Source organism: Paroedura picta, chromosome 1 (genome assembly GCF_049243985.1).
Source record: "Paroedura picta isolate Pp20150507F chromosome 1, Ppicta_v3.0, whole genome shotgun sequence".
In the NCBI taxonomy this organism is placed as follows: domain Eukaryota; kingdom Metazoa; phylum Chordata; class Lepidosauria; order Squamata; family Gekkonidae; genus Paroedura; species Paroedura picta.
In genome coordinates this window covers 24,581,128-24,598,387 of record NC_135369.1, presented here as the reverse complement: position 1 = coordinate 24,598,387, position 17,260 = coordinate 24,581,128, and the positions used below count along the sequence as shown (strand labels likewise).

Below are 17,260 nucleotides of genomic sequence, written 5' to 3'. Positions count from 1 at the left end.
GAGAGGCGCCCACAGATGGATGATTGAGCAGGCTTGCTTTGGCCTGGCTTAAGAGGTGTACCCGGTCTTCCAGCTTGGCCAAGGCCATCCTTCCTTCACGTGCAGTGCCTTTGTACACACCTGGCAAGCCTGCTTTTCTGGCCCTCCACACCTCTGCCAGGACTCAGCTGCCCCAGGAAGTTGGGGATGGTCCTCTGAGTGATGGAGGACGTGGTGAAGGGGAGCCCTAGTCGAGGAAGAGGCAGCTGCCCCAATAGCAGGGTTTGGTGCCAGTAGAGGTCCTCCCACTACCCAGGGGGACACACCTGCACACATGCAGACAGAGCACTGCTGCCTGCCCCCTCATCCTTCCCCTACCTGCGGGCCCACTACCACATCCTCTGTGCCCGGCCTCTACTCGGCTAAGATGGACCACTGTCCTCAGGGGCTGTGAAGGGCCCAGCGGCACCCCCCTCTGTGCGGCATTCAGGGCACGTGCCCTGCTTGCTGCATTCTAGAACACTACTGCTTCCAGTTTGGCCCCAGATTCACTTCAAAGTGCTGGCTATTTCCATTAAATCCCTTTACAGTCCAGGGCCAATTACATCTGCCGGATTACCTCCTGCTACAGAAGTCTTCACACACTCAGAAATCAGCTCAACCACCCCCTCCTTGGCTATCCCATCCTAGGCCATGCAATTAGCCTCAGAGACCCCAAGCATCTTTTGTAGCCCCCTCCCCCTTGACAGAAACCATCCCTAAAGAATATGCTCAATCCCCAGCTTCTTGGCCTTTAGAAAATTTTATAAGATATGGTTATGAAGAGTTGGTTTTTAAACCCTGCTTTTCACTGAAGAAGAGTTGTTTCTTATATGCCACTTTTCTCTACCCGAAGGAGTCTCAAAGCGGCTTATAGTCGCCTTCCCTTTCCTCTCCCCACAACAGACACCCTGTGAGGTGGGTGAGGCTGAGAGAACCCTGATATCACCGCTCGGTCAGAACAGTTTTATCAGTGCCCTGGCGAGCCCAAGGTCACCCAGCTGGCTGCATGTGGAGGAGGAGTGGGGAATCAAACCCGGCTTGCCAGGTTAGGAGCCGTTACTCTTCACCACTACACCACACTGCTAGGAAGTCTTTTGTTGACAATTCTTGGACAGTGAATGGATACTGGGGTGTAATTGTAATTGAGCAAGAAAGTCCATACACTGTGGTGGTTGGTGAAAATGAGGTTTTAAATTGCTTTATTGCAGATGTGACAAGTTTTTTCCCCATGTTAGCTGCCCCGATCGTTTTATAAAAGAGCAGGATATAAATCTTTTCAGCAAAAAATAAAGTCAAATAAAGACTACTTCCTTGATTTGAGAAGCCTCAGTTAAAATCCTGCCTCATCTCTGAGCAAACTGAATGGCCTCAGGCCAAGTGCAGTGCTGAAATTTGAGGTTTGGAGCTTCAATACTAGGCAGTGCTAGGAGAAAGGAAAAAAAATGTCCAGTGCATGTACAGAGTGCCTCCTTACCATACATATGTAAGTCTGGGAATCCTATTTAAAGGAATGAATACTAAGCTGAACAAGACAGAGGGGGGACCCTGAAACATTTAATGCTGATAGAAGAGGGAAGTAAAAACTAAATGAAGAGAGAACATATGGAACATTTTTGCCATTTAATGAGTACTGCAGGTGGAGCATAATGCTCTTCAACTGGGTTCACTATCAGGCAAGAGGGTGTCAAAGAACGAGTCCTTTATTTAATACAAATTGGTTTTAGCCAGCCCCCTGCCTCTGAAGACTGCGGGGGGGTGGAGAGAGAAAGAGAGAGATCTGACCAGCGAAGAGACCCATTCCAGCTGGGCTTGTAGACTCTTTGGCCAAGAACTCATCTCTTCCCCAAGGGGGGAAATGCAAACAAAAGCCAGGCACAGCTGGCTGGTCGGTCAGTCGTGGTACATCTTCAGAAGGCAGGCTTTGAGCGTGCCCATGTATCTCTCCCAAAGAACTTGGTGCCTGCGAGGAAAGGAAAGGGGACGTCACAAAGTGGTAAGCTTCTGAAATTGAGGAGGAGGGCTTTAGCTTTGCAAGATCAAAATGCACCACCCCCATCCCCCACACGGGCCTTCCTTCTAAACAACTCAAGATTTCACCAGCACCTCTCAATGCCCCTGCAGACAAGGGAGGCCAGGCAAGGGTGGCAGAGGGAAGCCATCTGGGGCCGGGAGAGTCGGCAAACCTGAAAGCGTCCAGCGTGTGAGCACAAACTGTGTACTGCGTCAGGAAGAGGCGCACATCGTTAGGGCTCCACTTGTCTGACCGAAAGGGCTCCACAAACTGCAAAAGAAATCAACCAGTGATGCGAGAAGAGGGGGATGTACTGTGTGTTAATTGGGGGGGGGGGAACCAGAAACTTTGCAACACCTCCCCCCCATTCCTGAGCAGGATGACAGAGCAGGGAAACAGGGGGTCCTTGCTCTAAGGAGCCTCTATTACCTATGAATGATATATCTTTAACATTTCCGTAGTGGAAGCAGTCTGCAGCCACAAAAGGGTCTCTGTACTGCATTCTAATCCTGCCCTTCCCTACAAGCAGCCCAGGGTAGCCGATGGGGTTCTTTTGTCTTCTGTTTTTATCATCATAATCCCCCCGGCCCAAAGTCACTTGGTGGCCAAAACAGCCGAGAGATTTGAACGTGGGGCAGTTTATGGTTCAATTTTGATTTTTTTTTTGTGTAAATGTCTGTTTTGATTTCTATTCTGCCCTTTTAAATACTTGAAGATGGTTATCAGATCCCCTCTAAACAGACCAAGCTCCCCCAACCTTTCTTTATATGTCTTGGTCTCCAAACCCCTCACCATCTTTGTTGCCCTCCTCTGGACACGCTTCAGTTTGTCAACATCCCTCTTCAACTGGGGTGCCCAAAACTGAACACAGTACTCCAAGTGAGGCCGAACCAGAGCAGAGTAAAGCGGTACCATCACCTCCCGTGATCTGGACACGATACTCCGTTTGATACAACCCAAAATCCCATTTGCCTTTTTAGCCACTGAGTCACACTGCTGACTCATGTTCAATGTATGGTCTACTAAGACTCCTAGATCCTAGGCTGGGCCTGACTGGAAGGAAGAAAATCCTGAGGTAAATTAAGCCCCTACAAGCTGGTAGTTTGGTCCTTGATCCCCATTTCTATTTGGTTTCTGGGAGACCAACAAGGAAACTTGGTCCTTGTTTATCAGTTCCTACATGGGCCACATTCAACGTGTACAAGCAACTGTTGAAAAACTGTCCATGGAACCTGCCTGCGCGGCCCGAGTGACGCACTAGTCCAGTGTGAATAACGACATGTGCTCCGTCCTTAGTGGTGCCTCTCTTGCCATCCACAAGGACATGCAAGTATGTTAAGCAGCAAAGAGCTACAATTTCATGCCTTGTGATGCTCTTTTTCTTATGAGAAAGAAACAGGCCTGGAAACTTAGGATCCTCATACTCCACAAGATCTAAAACTGAGGAAATGGGGATGACTGACTACAGCCAACTGTGATGTGGGAGAGGCAGGGATGTCTCTTCCCTTTTAAGAGACAACAAAAGAAGGCATCACCAAAGGCCAGCCAAGGGTTCATTTGAACCAGGAACAGTTTTCAAAGGAGCTCTACTTTGGGACTGTGTGGAAGCAAGAAGGTACCTCTGAGGATGCACACAGCACATCAATATGGGCCCTGATCTTGCTAATGCCCACAACAAGGCAGGCGCCTCTAAGGCAGAGATTCCCAACGAGGGGGGAGGATTGTGGCCTTTCCCCCCCCCTGCTTTAATTGATTGGCCACAAGCTAGGGAGCCAGCCGCTTCCATTGCTCCCCTTCTGAGCATGAGTGAGTTCTCTTGTGGTTTCTGTGCCTGGGACAGGGCAGAGCCTGCACACCTACTCCCACCTTAAACTGCCTCCTGTGGTTCTCCCCACCCTCTCAGTTCTCCTTGAGCCTGCCTGTTGATACTGGTGGTGATGTCACTTCTGGGGACAGCCCTTTCGGAGGGCGTGGCAGGGAGGTGCGGCCAGCTGACATCACTTTTGGGACTCTCCGAAGCCTGAAGAATTATTTCAAGGGCTCCTCCATGGTCAAAGGGCTGAAAAAGGCTGCTCTAGGATAAAAGGTGGACATTCCAGCTAGTGACCATCCAATTCGGAGAGGCAGGCTATGGCTACAGGGGCTCACAGCATCTAGGACCCCTAGAAACCAATATGGAAGAATCTGCTTGGTTTCTGAGAGTATACCTGCATGCACAGCTCTTCCAATTGATATGCAGAGGGAAGATCTAAAGCAGGGGTCATGGGCACTGCTTACCTTCTCCACCAGATCGACAAAAAAGTCTCGCACGTCTTTGCTGTGGGTGAGCTTCGAAGCAATGTTAATCAGTGCCCGGGAGAGATTCTGCAAAGGGACACAGGAGGGTCACAGAAGTCCCATGCCTACAGGGTGAAGCTTATCCCTCTCTTGCTGGTCTGTACAGTCTAAAGCACAACACCGCTCTCTGCTGGCCAATGGAGAGATGACAGCCTTGGGTCATACACAGATTTATGATGAGAGTGGTGGTGCAGGCCTCAGCCACTAGTGGGAGGTGAAAATAGGCCTGGGGGGAGGAGGGGGGCTGCAGGTGGAGGGGAGCTCACGATCTCTTGACCCTAAGAAACTGTGTCACAATGCAGCCATCTCCTGTTTTCCACAGCGCACCTTGAAACTGGCTTCCATCTCGTTGAACACAGAAATCTTCCCTCTCAAGGATGTACACACCAGGCTGTGTAGGAAGCAATATGGAGGAAGGTCAGGAATGAGGAGGGCTGGAATTCTAAGCCCCCAAACTGATTTTACAGCATCCAGCCTGGAAAAGGTGGAAGCACCTCTGAGCATGCGCGGAGAACATGCTATCTGAATGAGGCAGGATTTCTAGGGAAGGCAGAGCTCCAGTATCCATCTCTTCAGAAATCAACCTGCATCTCCTAATGCAGGAGGCCAGCTGTCCAAAGAGCACGGGAGAACATTTAAGGCCTCTGGGGGTTGCTCATGACCCCTGCCCCCCATGTATCCAATGTTCCAAATTCCCAACACCTCCCCCACATGGAAGCAGACTCAGGACTGCCTGTGGACATGGCAAGGGTAAAATGTGACACCCTAGGCTGAAGAAAATCAATTATGTTATATCAGTAGACTGTGTCACACAACCACATAAAGAATGATTGCTGCAAAAATTTTCTGGGAGTAGAAAGTTGCATTTGGTTGTGTGAGTCTACTGATGTAACAGAACTGATTTTTGCTATATATTCCGTGTCATGTAAGGAGGAAGTCTGAGGAAGTGTGCTTGCACTCGAAAGCTCACACCCCGAATAAATCTTTGTTGGTCTTAAAGGTGCTACTGGACTCTGATTTTATTGTGCTACTTCAGATCAACACGGCTACCCCATTTGAATCTACCCTAGGCTGAGTTTGGCATCCTAGGACTCAGCATTCACCTTAAAAAAAAAAAAAAACACTGCTAGCTTTCATGGTTTCCTAGCAAGGATTAAGGTGCAATCCTAAGCAATTACACCCTTAAGATCCAAAGATCCAATGGTCTTAGAAAGGCAGAATTTGCCCTGGTGAAAACCCTCTCGTGCAAACGCTGGCAGGGGCTCATGGGAATTGTAGTCCATGAACATCTGGAGGACCACAGGTTGACTACCCCTGCCTTACAGACTCCATCTGCCTGGGAATTTTCTCTCTCAACCATTGGGCTATCCTATTAGGAAGTTCCAGGGTATTCTGGAACAGATCAACTATTTGCCTGGATGAACGTATGGGCATCGGTGTAAAATACAAGAAGTCCGTAGTGAGACTCAGAAAGGCACCCATCCTGCACTCTAGACCCCACTCCTCTCACAGAAAACGCCAGCACTCCCCTCACCGGCACAGTCTCCTCATCCCAGCAGAGATACCTTTTGTGCAGATCCAACAAGTCTTTGTCTGTAATCAGAATCTTTAGCTCCTTCAGCCCCTGCAAGAATTCCTTGTCAAGGTCGACATCCATGTCATCCACTTTGGCATCTGCCAAAGAAAAACAGACGGGGATATGACCAAGGCCGGGTCTGAGCATGTTCAATCACCCCCGTCCCCCGCCCTAGACTGGCTACTCTCAAAAAATGTGTTTGATCAGGAAATAGTGGCAGAAAGGAAATAAATCATCATCATCATCATCTTTGTTCTTTATGCTGCCATTCCCTGTCTGGCTCAGGGAAGGCTGATAACACGAAGCAATCCATTAATATATATGATAAAAGGTTCATTCAACAGATTATTAATTTTTTTAAAAACTGCCTCTCATTAGGGTTTAGTGGGGTGGATATTTTAGACATCACAATATTTTAGACGTCATTTTCCTGGTCTCCACCGTAGGCCTGGCGGAACAGCTCAGACTCACAGGCCCTGTGGAACTGTTTTAAATCCTGCAGGCCCTGATCTCACTAGGTAGAAAAAGCCCTGGTCAAGGCTAGTTTTATTTCTTTAAGTGTGGAGACCTTGAGTACGTTCTGGTTGCTCAGCCGTAGCGCTATCTGAGGGACATTGTGGAAGAGGTGGTCCTGAAGATACAAAAGTCTGTTGGGTTTTAAAGGTGAGAGTCAAAACCCTGAACATGATCTGGTGTCCAATCTGGAACCAGTGCAGCTGGAAGAGCATTGGTGTTTTATGAGCTCTCCACTGGGTCTTAGTAAGGACACATGGCTGGCTGAAGGGCTGCCAGACTCCTGTCCACATCGGCTAAGGATGTATGTTGCCACATTCTGGACCAGCTGGTGTTTCTGGAGCAGTTTCAAGGGTAGACCTGCCTAGAGTGGGTTGCAGTTGTCTAGTCTGGAGATTATTATTATTATTATTATTATTATTATCTTTCGATTTATTGCCCGCCACTCCCTTACGGCTCGTGGCGGGTTACAACATTTTAAAACCCCCAATAAAATCCATTAAAAACCCTCAGCAACAATTACAATAAAACATTATCGGTTAGCAAGCTAACCTGGCAAGATAGGCTAATCAACCTCCCCCTCCTACTACAAGCAGGTGGAGAGGGGATACTGATGGTACTAATCCCCAATCTCAATCCCAGGTCCTGGGTCCCGGGTCCCTGGGGGGGGCATAGATGTTAGCCTCGTCCTCAACCGTAAACCTGGCGGAAGAGCTCCGTCTTGCAGGCCCTGCGGAATGATGGAAGATCTTGCAGGGCCCGCAGCTCTCCCGGGAGCTCATTCCACCAGGTAGGGGCCAGGACCGAAAAGGCCCTGGCCCTGGTCGAGGCCATTGCACACATTGTGGTGGCTAGATCAGGCACCAACAGGTAAGGGGCCAGCTATTCTGCTTAGTGAAGATGAGGAAATGCCAAGTGGGCAACATTGGTGACTTGGGCCTCCATGGGTAGGGAGGCATCCAGGCTCATGACTGTGACCAAAGATGTCAGCTGGACCCCATCAAGAGCTGGAAGTCGCACTCTCTCATCTTCAGCTAACTGGCTCAGCCAGAGGAACTCCATCTTAGCAGGACTTCACTTCAGCTGACTCCACTTGAGCCAGTTCACTACAGCCTCCAGGCATTTGGCCAAAGAATCTAGGGGTGTCAATGGATGGTTGCTCATCAACAGAAATAGCTGGGTGTCATCAACATACTGATGAGAACCCAGCCTGAAACTCTGGACGGGTTGGATGAGGGGTGCACACAGCTGTTAAATAGCACTGGGGAGATAACTGTTCCCTGAGGGATCCCACATTCCAGGGCAAGCCATGGGGAAGTTCTTTCCCCTGGTGCCATCTTCCCAGCCTTGGAGAAAGGACTGTAGCCATTTAAAGGCTGTACACCAAATCCCCATATTAGCTAGACTCAGTGTCGAACACTGTTCTCAAATCTAGCAAGAACAGCAGCACCAAGCCACCTTGATTCAGCTGCCTCTGGAGATCATCCTTAAGGGCAACTAGAACTGTCTCTACACTGGTCAGGTCGGAGGCTGGATTGGAATAGGTCAAGAACCAATGTTTCGTCCGTGAAACTCTCGACCTGTTCTGCAAATGCTCACTCAATCACCAGTCCCAGTTTTTTCATGTGGCCTAACTGTGGCCACCTCTCCGCGAAGGTCCCTAAAGCTAAAATAGTCTCCCAGGATGTGTGTGAAAACTCCTCACCACCAGCTTTCACTAGCCACGAGGGACATGGGTCAAGGGGACACAAGGCTGCCTGAAGAGCTGCCAGACTCCTGTCCACATTGGCTAAGGAGAGCCGACTGAAGCGGTCCAAAACAGGATCTAGAGATAGACAAGGAGCTTCCAGTTCCCTGACTGTATCAAAGCTGGCAGGCAAATTCTGGTGGAGTGACAGGATTTTCTCTGCAAAAAAGCTTGCAAAAGCCTCACAGCTAATAGCTGATGGAGTAATTGTGTGTGATCCTTTAGTTAAGAATGCAAGCAACCGAATTTGTCTTGAATAATTGTGTTGGGCAAGAACTTGTGGAGGCCGCAGAATATTCTCTTTTGGTGGCCTTTACTGCCATTTCATAAGCAACTTATAAGATGCTGCATGGAACTGGTCTTCTCTGCATGAACACTAAAGTACCCCAGAATAATCAGTCTGGGGAATGGCAAGGCCCATGCAGCTACCAGCTCCAGAAAATTTGCCAGGGTTTCTGTCCAAACTTTAGGTGGTTGGTACACCAGACAGATGGTCCAACTCTCCACTGTATCCCACACCGGACCCACACATTCAATTTCTGGGATCATTGGTGGAAGGAGTGCTCTGAAGGGAAAAAGATTCTCAGACTAGTATCACAAACTGTCCCGTCCCCCCACTTAGTCTGGGATTGGTGGAGGACCAAGAACCCAAGTGGGGCCATCTCTTTTGGGTGCCTTCCTGAACCCAGATCTCAGTCCTGCATGCCAGGGCCTCCATGAAAAAAAGCTCTGAAGAGCAGCAGTCTCATTAAGACCTGGCATTATACAACACCAGGGTCAGAGAAAGGTCATTATTCGTAGCCCAGCCAGTGTTGTTTCTCAGAATGAGTTAAAGGCTAGAAAGGATGTGTGCAGAGGTGACAAATAGACATTTTCAAAGACTTAACCAAGCAAAACCTCCTCATAAAGAAGCCGTATATCTCTCAATCTCCAGTGCTGGGGACAAACAACAGCAGGAGGCTGTGATCTTCAAGCCTTGCTACTAGGCCTCCCAAAAGTATCTGGTTGGGCTACAGTAGGAAATGGAACGCTGGATTAGATGGCAGGAACCTTCGGTATGATCCAGCAAGGCAATTCCTGTGCCCCAGTGGAGAGAGAAGTCTTTCCTCACTGCTTCCTGCAAAGTGCTGGCCAACCAAGTCAGGATTCAGCTGCATTTACTAATGCCATAATTACAGGCAGGTTGGACTACTGCAATGCACTCTATGTGGAGCTGCCTTTGAAGACTGTTCAGAAGGTCACTGGTGCAAATTACACTTTGTTCTTTTGTTTTCCAAAGCTCAACACTGGCTGCTGGTTACTATTAAAACTCTTCGACATGAGGAACTGTGGCACCTGAAGGAACACCTAAACCCATATATACCTGCCTGCTGATTAAGACCATGTTCATTAGTATATGCTCGAGACCCAGCTTGGTGAAGTGGTTAAGAGCAGCGGCCTCGAATCTGGAGAGCCATGTTTGATTCCTCCTCCACATGCAGCCAGCTGGGTGACCTTGGACCACTTGCAGTTCTCTCAGAGCTCTCTCAGCCTCACCTACCTCACAGGGTGTAAGCCGCTTTGTGACTCCTTTGGGAAGTGCAAAGTGGGCTACAAAAACCCCAGCCTCTCTTCTAAAAGAGTAACCTCACTGCCTGGAAACAATGGTGGATGGGAGGGGGGATTGGATGGTTAGTCTTTCATTCTCGTTATGTTTTTAATACCGTATTATTTTTGATTGGGCCAAGAGCAGTGGCCTACAGATCTAATAAACATAATAATAAATATTGTGTGATGGGTCCCAAACTCTACCCCAGTCAGGATAGCACTTCTCCTATAAACTTCCCAAAGAGGAGACTCCACCACCCTCTGAGACAGCAGACTCCTTCTACGAACAGACCTCACCATCAGAAAATGCTTTCCAAAATTTAAGTGGAACCTCCTTTCCCATAATTTGAACCCATTGCTCCTACTAATCCTAGTCTCTAAAGCTGCAGTAAACAAGTTGGCCCCCTCTTCAACATGTCTACCTTTTACGTGGTTAAAGGCAGCTATCCCATCACGCCTGGCCCTCCTCTTCTCCAAGCCACACATACGCCTCTCAGCCTTTCTTCGTAAGGCCTGGATTCCAACCCCGCAACCATCCTAGTCGCCTTCTCTGTCTAAATGTTAAACTTTTAGAGATTCCATTTAACTGTTCATTGTTTTATGGTGTTTAGCGTGGTGCTTTTAACATGACGTACACTGCCCTGAGCTGGCTTGCTAGGAGAGCGGTATGGAAGCCTAATCAAGGAATAACAGTGACGGAGGATGACGCTGCAAGATTTGATGAGATGGGGCTAGCCTGGGCTCTCCACGTCAGGATGACTCTAGGTCTCCAGGCTCTCATCCCAACAAACCCCTGAATCACAGCTGGGACATTTTAATTTCTATAGGCTGTTTATATTTTCCATGAACCACTGGCTTCTAGGGTGCTCCTTATTGTTAAAAAGATCTTCAGAAAGGGCAAATATAAAGCACTTGCCGGGGGGGGGGGGGGAGCTAGCCTCCAAAACCACACTGTGGGCCAGAACCCTTTTTGAGGGCCCCACACTCACCCACTGCTCCCAAAGTCCAGTTCTGAATCATCTGCTCAGCACAGTATGCGAAATCTTCAAACGTCAAGTACTGCAGCTTCTTCTTCCCCGTCTCAAAGCGACTGTTGGCAAAGAAGACGATGGCTGCGTAATCCCTGAAAAAGAGGGGCAATGTTGCCAGGTAAGAGGAGCATGACTATGGATCGTGGCCTCCTCTCTCCTGTCCCCGCTACCCATTGGTGTCCCATCGAGCCAAAGGACTACAAGATTAGCCTCCTTCCCTGGGTGGACAAGAAGACCAGGGAGAAGAGTAAAATAACATTTACCCCATGGTGTTCCATGCTGACCTCTTTCTTCCTCAGTTCAGCAGTGGAATAGGCTGCCTAAGGAGGTGGTGAGCTCCCCCTCACTGGCAGTCTTCAAGCAAAGGTTGGATACACACTTTTCTTGGATGCTTTAGGATGCTTAGGGCTAATCCTGCGTTGAGCAGGGGGTTGGACTAGATGGCCTGTATGGCCCCTTCCAACTCTATGATTCCTGCCCCTTACCTGGCTAGCCGGTCAGAAAGCAGGAAGTGCTGCTGAATATTTTCTACCAGAGACCCTCGGAGCTCTTCGACCGCCTTGAAGACCCGCTTGAAATTGTCAAACTGAAAAACAAGGCAGTTGTCGGGGCCCCATCCACGCCAAGAAAGCACCTCATGTAACAGCCAGCATCTCTCCTCAGGGAATCCTGGGAACTGTAGTTCCACGATGAGGGATTTGTAACAAACAGCACCTTCACACTACAATTCCTCAGTTGGCTGGGCAGGAAGCCATAAAAATTAAGTTCAAATGAAACTGGCATATATAAAGGTCTATTGAAGATACGCTTTCATCATACAAAGATAAGAAGATCACCTCACTGCAAAAGGAGACAGGATTAAATCAATGTATCATAGAGCTCTTCTGCTTTCTCATTTCCCTCATTTGCACGCCCCTAAGTTGGAAGCAACTTGATTAAGTTGGAAATGACTTAACATGAACATTGGTTTGGATTCCCCCCCACCTCTCCTACAAGTTTTACTTCCTAGTCTGTTCGATATCCCTGTATGCCCAGAATAAAAACTTGCAGATTTAAACTGCTGGGTTTTATGCCAGAGAGATCATAATGCCAAAGCAGGTTTTTTGCCAGCAGGGTTTTACGCTTGCCGAGTTCCGCAGGGCACGTAAGATGGAGCTCTTTCGCCAGACATATGGTTACGGCTAGTTAGAAAAACTTCCATATCAAAATGTCCAGTCTCTCTTCCTGTCCCCCCCTTCCTCCCTTTCCCCCCAACCCCTCCTTAAATCTAATTACAGGCTTAATTGTAACTGTGATGTTATAGATATTGGATTGTTTTAATTGTATGTAGAAGTTTAATCATCTATTGCTTGTTTACCGTTTTAACCAAACTGTTGTCCACCGCCCCAAGGTGGCAATGGCCAAGAGGGGTGGAATAAAAATAGCTACATAAATAAATAAGTAGAGCTAAGAAATATTGACTCAACGACTAGCTAAACCAACACAGAAAAGAAGAAAACACAACACAGCAGAGACACACAAGCAAGGAAATGAGAAAGCAGAAGAGCCCATAGGCAAGGGATCAAATATGCAAACTCCTGTCTCAACCTGGGATATCCACCTTCCATGCTCCTCCATATCAATGAACAAGGGGGGGGGAGCAGAGGTAATCCCAGCAGCCCTCCACATGGACTGAATGTCCCAAACACTGATGAGATGGGGCAGGAGAGGATGCAAGGGAGGCCGAGAACAGAAGGCACCTGTCGGCGGCAACTCTTGAGTGTCACTCCTGTCTTAACACTGATGTCGTCCAGGTCTTTCTTGGTGCCCTTGGAGAGCTTCTTGCCCAGCACTTCCCGCACAAAAGCTTCATCAAAGGCATAATACCTGGTGTGAAAAGTCAACATAAAGGTCAGAGGGATACTTTAGAAAGGGATCTAGGATTCATGTGCATTTGTAGTCAACATCACCTGCATGGAGGCTGGGCCAGATCTCCAAGGTGGCTTATGGAACAAAACAGTCTTTAGCACTGAATAGTCCCCAACAAATAGGAGATCTTTGGCTCCAGTTTGGTGTAGTGGTTAGGAGTGCGGACTTCTAATCTGGCATGCCAGGTTTGATTCTGCACTCCTCCACATGCAACCAACTGGGTGACCTTGGGCTCGCCACGGCACTGATAAAGCTGTTCTGACCGGGCAGTGATATCAGCGCTCTCTCAGCCTCACCCACCCCACAGGGTGTCTGTTGTGGGGAGAGGAATGGGAAGGCGACTGTAAGCCGCTTTGAGCCTCCTTCGGGTAGGGAAAAGCGGCATATAAGAACCAACTCTTCTTCTTCTTCTCTTTTAGCGTATCAACTTAAGAAGGTTGGTTTTTATACCCTACTTTTCACTGCTTGAAGGAGTCTCAAGCAGAGACGACCGTCAGCCGATGTGTAAACAAGAAAAAAGTAGTTTTCAAGCTGGCGATGGCAAATACTTTATTCAAACAATATGAAACGTTATAAGCAGAACTAATTCCTAGGTATAACAGCCTTGTTTTCGTTAGTTAGTCTTCAACATGCAACCTTATATTTTAAGACATGTATCTTGGGTCTACTAATATCAAAGGTCCAACAAGGTAACCATCTTCTAGGGAATCTTAGGCTTAAGTGCTACTCAGTGCTTAACACCCACTCAGAGAGGTTGTCCCTTCTTTGAGTGACACCTCCTCCAACCGGCTTGCCTGTCTGTCCAGCAGCCAGCCAATCACCTTCCATCCCGCACCCCTGACTATAACCTGCTCTTTCCACTTCCCTCCGAGGCTACAGATCCCTGCTGCACGAGAGCTGCTCCTGCTGGTGAGTGCCCTTCCCAGGGGCCTCCAGCCTGCAGCCTTTCCAGGTCCTGGGGGGAGGGAGAGGCCCTCTACAGAGTTCTTCCACCACTACCACCCCCTAATCTAGCACCCGTTGCCTTCCTGAATGCAATGGGCTTGGCCCCTAGTAGACATATAATGACGAAAAAAGCACGATATAAATATCTAACTAAATAAAAAAACAACCTAGCTACCACCACACACATACACACCCTTCTGAGATCCTATGATTTCACAATTTTCCTGATTAAAAGTTCTGTGATGTTCAGTAGACTGCATACTCCCCCACCACATCTGCCAACCTAAGCCTTTCCTCCAGGAGACCCCACCTCAAAGACCCTTGCCCCAACCCGCATCTCACTCCACCTTTCAATCAACATGGTCTGGCGACAAGGGGGTATCTGGAAGAGCAGTTGGTTCAACAGCTTGGGGGGCGAATGAAGGAGGCGTTCCAGCATGTAGAAGGTCCGGTAGTGATCCATGGTGTCACTCTGGAGCACATCCACTGTAGCCCCTGTTTGCTCCAAGATTCCACTGCGCAGGCGGAGCGTCACGGCATCGTTCACTACAGAAGAGCAAAGGAGAACAAAGGCTGAACTCATCTGCACACAGGGCAGCCTCAACAAGGAGTAGCAGGACTACAAAGGTAAGATAACTGCCCATTATCTCATGTGCTCAAAACTTCCTCCCAGAATGCCTTTGGCGTATGGCCTTCTTCCTTTCTTTCAATCCCACCTCAGGTTCCTCCTTTGCTGTAAGATTTCTGACTGAACCTGTCAATTTGAGTTTATTTAAAACATCTGTATGCTGGTCTCATTCCAGGCGGCTCACCACAATAAAATAAAGCCAAGCAAACCGACAACAATAAAAATAAATCATAGCAGTAAAGCAATTTGAGTTGGCAACATAAATAAGCCAAATGAAGTCAACAAAAACGCCAGTAAATACAGACAATGAAAACAAGAGCAGTGCCATCACTTCACGTGATCTAGACACTATACTTCTTTTGATACAGCCCAAAATCCCATTTGCCTTTTTAGTCACGGAGTCACACTGCTGACTCATGTTCAGTGTATGGCCTACTATGACCCCTAGATCCTTGTTGTACATACTACTGCCAAGGCAAGTCTCGCCCATTCTATAGTGATGCATTTAGATTCCCCACTTGCACAAATCTTGCTTTAACCATTAAAGGTAAAGGTATCCCCTGTGCAAGCACCGAATCATGTCTGATCCTTGGGGTGACGCCCTCCAGCGTTTTCTTGGCAGACTCAATGCGGGGTGGTTTGCCAGTGCCTTCCCCAGTCATTACCGTTTACCCCCCAGCAAGCTGGGTACTCATTTTACCGACCTCGGAAGGATGGAAGGTTGAGTCAACCTTGAGCCGGCTGCTGGGACTGAACTCCCAGCCTCATGGGCAGAGCTTTCAGACTGCATTTCTGCTGCCTTACCCCTCTACGCCAAAAGAGGCTCTAACCATTACACTAACATAAACCCCGCCCCCCCCCAAAAAAGAGAATGGAATGCAGGCCTTACCCGAGTACCCATCCAGCCAGAGCTGATAGACTTCTTCATCAATCAGAGTGGTGTTCCCCACAAAGATGTCCAGATTGTTAGTCATGACCCACAAAGGCAGGTCTCCCTGGCCTGGACTTCGCCACCGGCTCCTCAGTCCCCAGCAACCCCTCCTACAGACCTCAGATGAATCAGGCAGCTGCTAACAACAAAGGAAAGAGACGGCTTTGTCCCAAAATACAATTTTCACAACCACTAAATAGACTTGCTTTTTGGGTCTTATATCTCATTCCAGTCTCTGAGGGGAAGGGTATTCATTCCATTTCATTGTCAGGGGATGTGGGCTTCACAAATTTCCCAGAGCTCTTTCCCCAAAGCAGGCCTATTATACCTTGCTTACAGGGCTAGATCCTCAGCACAAGTCTTTCAACCCTAAAATCTAAGTACCTTGGCTTCCTCTCTCATTCTACCCTATCCCCCAGCTCTAACACATCTGACATTTGAAATAAATCCATCCCCCTACCCATTTTCAAATCAGGAAGATGTTAAAAGTTGGTGCATGGGTGGGAGGGGGGCTTAAGGAATCTCTTAAGGAATATACTCCGTATGCCAATTTTCACACAAGGCGAAAGCTCTCTGTGCAGGCTCAGATGCACTTTGCCCTTTTCAAAAGAGAAGACATTCTGTTCAAAGGGGCACTCTGCACATGTTCAGGGACCTCAACACGAGGAACAAATATCGCTGGGAACACGAAAAGACAATCTTACCCCATCAACAAAACCTATCTGCCTTCTAACATTCCAGTCTCTCCATCCCAACCCACGGAGGGTGGCCAATAACCTGGAGGAAAGTATGCCTTGCCTCTGCAACAGAAGTTTAACGGGCAGCTGAGATTTTTCATATCACAGAGATAAATAACATCACCTGGTAAACAACAACCCCTTAAGCGTCTGGCAAAGAGGCAGGACCCCGATCCCTGCTTCTCCAGACACTCCCGTGCCCGAGGCTTCAATCAGGGCACGCCAGACCTCCAATTCCCACCCCAGAAAAGCCAGGAATCTTGGTTCCAGCTACCCCCTTCCCCTTGCAGAGAACCCAGGCATCCCAGCCCTCACCCCTCCTTCCTGATGGCCGTGGACTTGAATAGAGCCTTTTCACGTGACCTCTCGCAGCCATCAACTTCCGGGTAACTCTGCGCCGAGGATGTGCGCATGCCAATAGGCGGGTGCCTGTACGCCATGCCTGATGCTGGCAAAGCGAGCTGGCCGGAGAAACCGAGGAGTCCTTGAGACGCGCTGCTTAGAAGCCTGGGCTTATAGGGTGGGATCTCCTAGTGCTCATGAATTACGTCTGTACCCCCGAAGGGCTTGTGCAATTCTTCCTAGTCATTCTTTAACTGCATCGGTCCAAGGGAGGAGAAAGGTGTGTGGGTCGAGTGGCCAGCTCGGGGTCGGAAAACACCTGGAGATTTGGGGGAGGGGAGCCAGAGAAAGGAAAGGGTTTGGGAGGGGAGAGACTTCAGTGGGAAGAACAGTGTTGTAAACTGCTTTCGGTCCTCACTGGGGAGAAAACCAGGATATAGCTATTTAAATAAATAAAAAATAATTGAGGAGAGGTAACTCAGTGGGCACGTGCTTAGTTATAATGTGATAAAAGGAATAAATGGACAAATCTTGCAATCTATTTTAGTGTAATTATGGGAACCCACTGCTTAATTCTCTCAATTGCAAGAATTGCCCATTTATTCTTACTCTTTGATTCCTCTCATTTTACCAATTTTTAATAAATTCAGGAGAAATTGGTTCTTCCTGACCCTTCAGTTACTGAACAGGAAAGGTGTTTTTGCTAATTGAGGTAGATCAATACAGGGACTTTTTATCACCACTGATTCCAGGGGGGGGGGAGAGAGAAAAATATAGACTTTGAAATCAAAGAGGCAGAAACTTTAGCTGAGTTGTATTGATAATACTAGGTACTGTAACATAATGCAGTATCCCATGGTTTTCAAGCCTCATGTCATTTATTTGTCCTGCAGTATCTATGGTTACTGAACAGCAGAGAAGGCTAGGATGCAGTGGTTACCAATAG

At 48.3% G+C, this 17,260-nt stretch overlaps 1 protein-coding gene across 6 annotated transcripts; it reads right to left on the bottom strand.

Moving 5' to 3' along the window:
• Positions 1–1,624: 1,624 nt before the first annotated feature.
• FIBP (FGF1 intracellular binding protein) lies at positions 1,625–16,368 on the bottom strand. 6 transcript variants are annotated; one of them, XM_077328395.1, is made up of 12 exons: positions 16,288–16,304; positions 15,940–16,035; positions 15,194–15,371; positions 14,024–14,222; positions 12,563–12,689; positions 11,309–11,409; positions 10,782–10,915; positions 5,935–6,043; positions 4,697–4,760; positions 4,310–4,396; positions 2,205–2,302; positions 1,625–1,981 (listed from the first exon to the last, which is right to left on the bottom strand). In XM_077328395.1, the coding sequence occupies exons 3-12, from the start codon at positions 15,276–15,278 to the stop codon at positions 1,912–1,914; spliced, it is 1,074 nt and encodes a 357-aa protein (XP_077184510.1). In that variant the 5' UTR covers positions 15,279–15,371; positions 15,940–16,035; positions 16,288–16,304; the 3' UTR covers positions 1,625–1,911. The 6 variants fall into 6 exon arrangements, with proteins under 6 accessions (XP_077184510.1, XP_077184485.1, XP_077184492.1 ...); XM_077328370.1 differs by lacking the exon at positions 15,940–16,035 and having other exon boundaries at positions 15,194–15,374; positions 16,288–16,368; XM_077328377.1 differs by lacking the exon at positions 15,940–16,035 and having other exon boundaries at positions 16,288–16,358.
• Positions 16,369–17,260: the final 892 nt, after the last annotated feature.

Coding starts and splice junctions, on each gene's coding strand:
- FIBP (XM_077328370.1), bottom strand. CDS start 15,278: ATGACTAACAATCTGGACATCTTTGTGGGGAACACCACTCTGATTGAT. Junction 6,044..10,781: donor CTGGACTTTGGGAGCAGTGG/GTGAGTGTGGGG, acceptor TTTCTTTGGCAG/ATGCCAAAGTGGATGACATG. Junction 4,397..4,696: donor AGATGGAAGCCAGTTTCAAG/GTGCGCTGTGGA, acceptor GTCCCTTTGCAG/AATCTCTCCCGGGCACTGAT.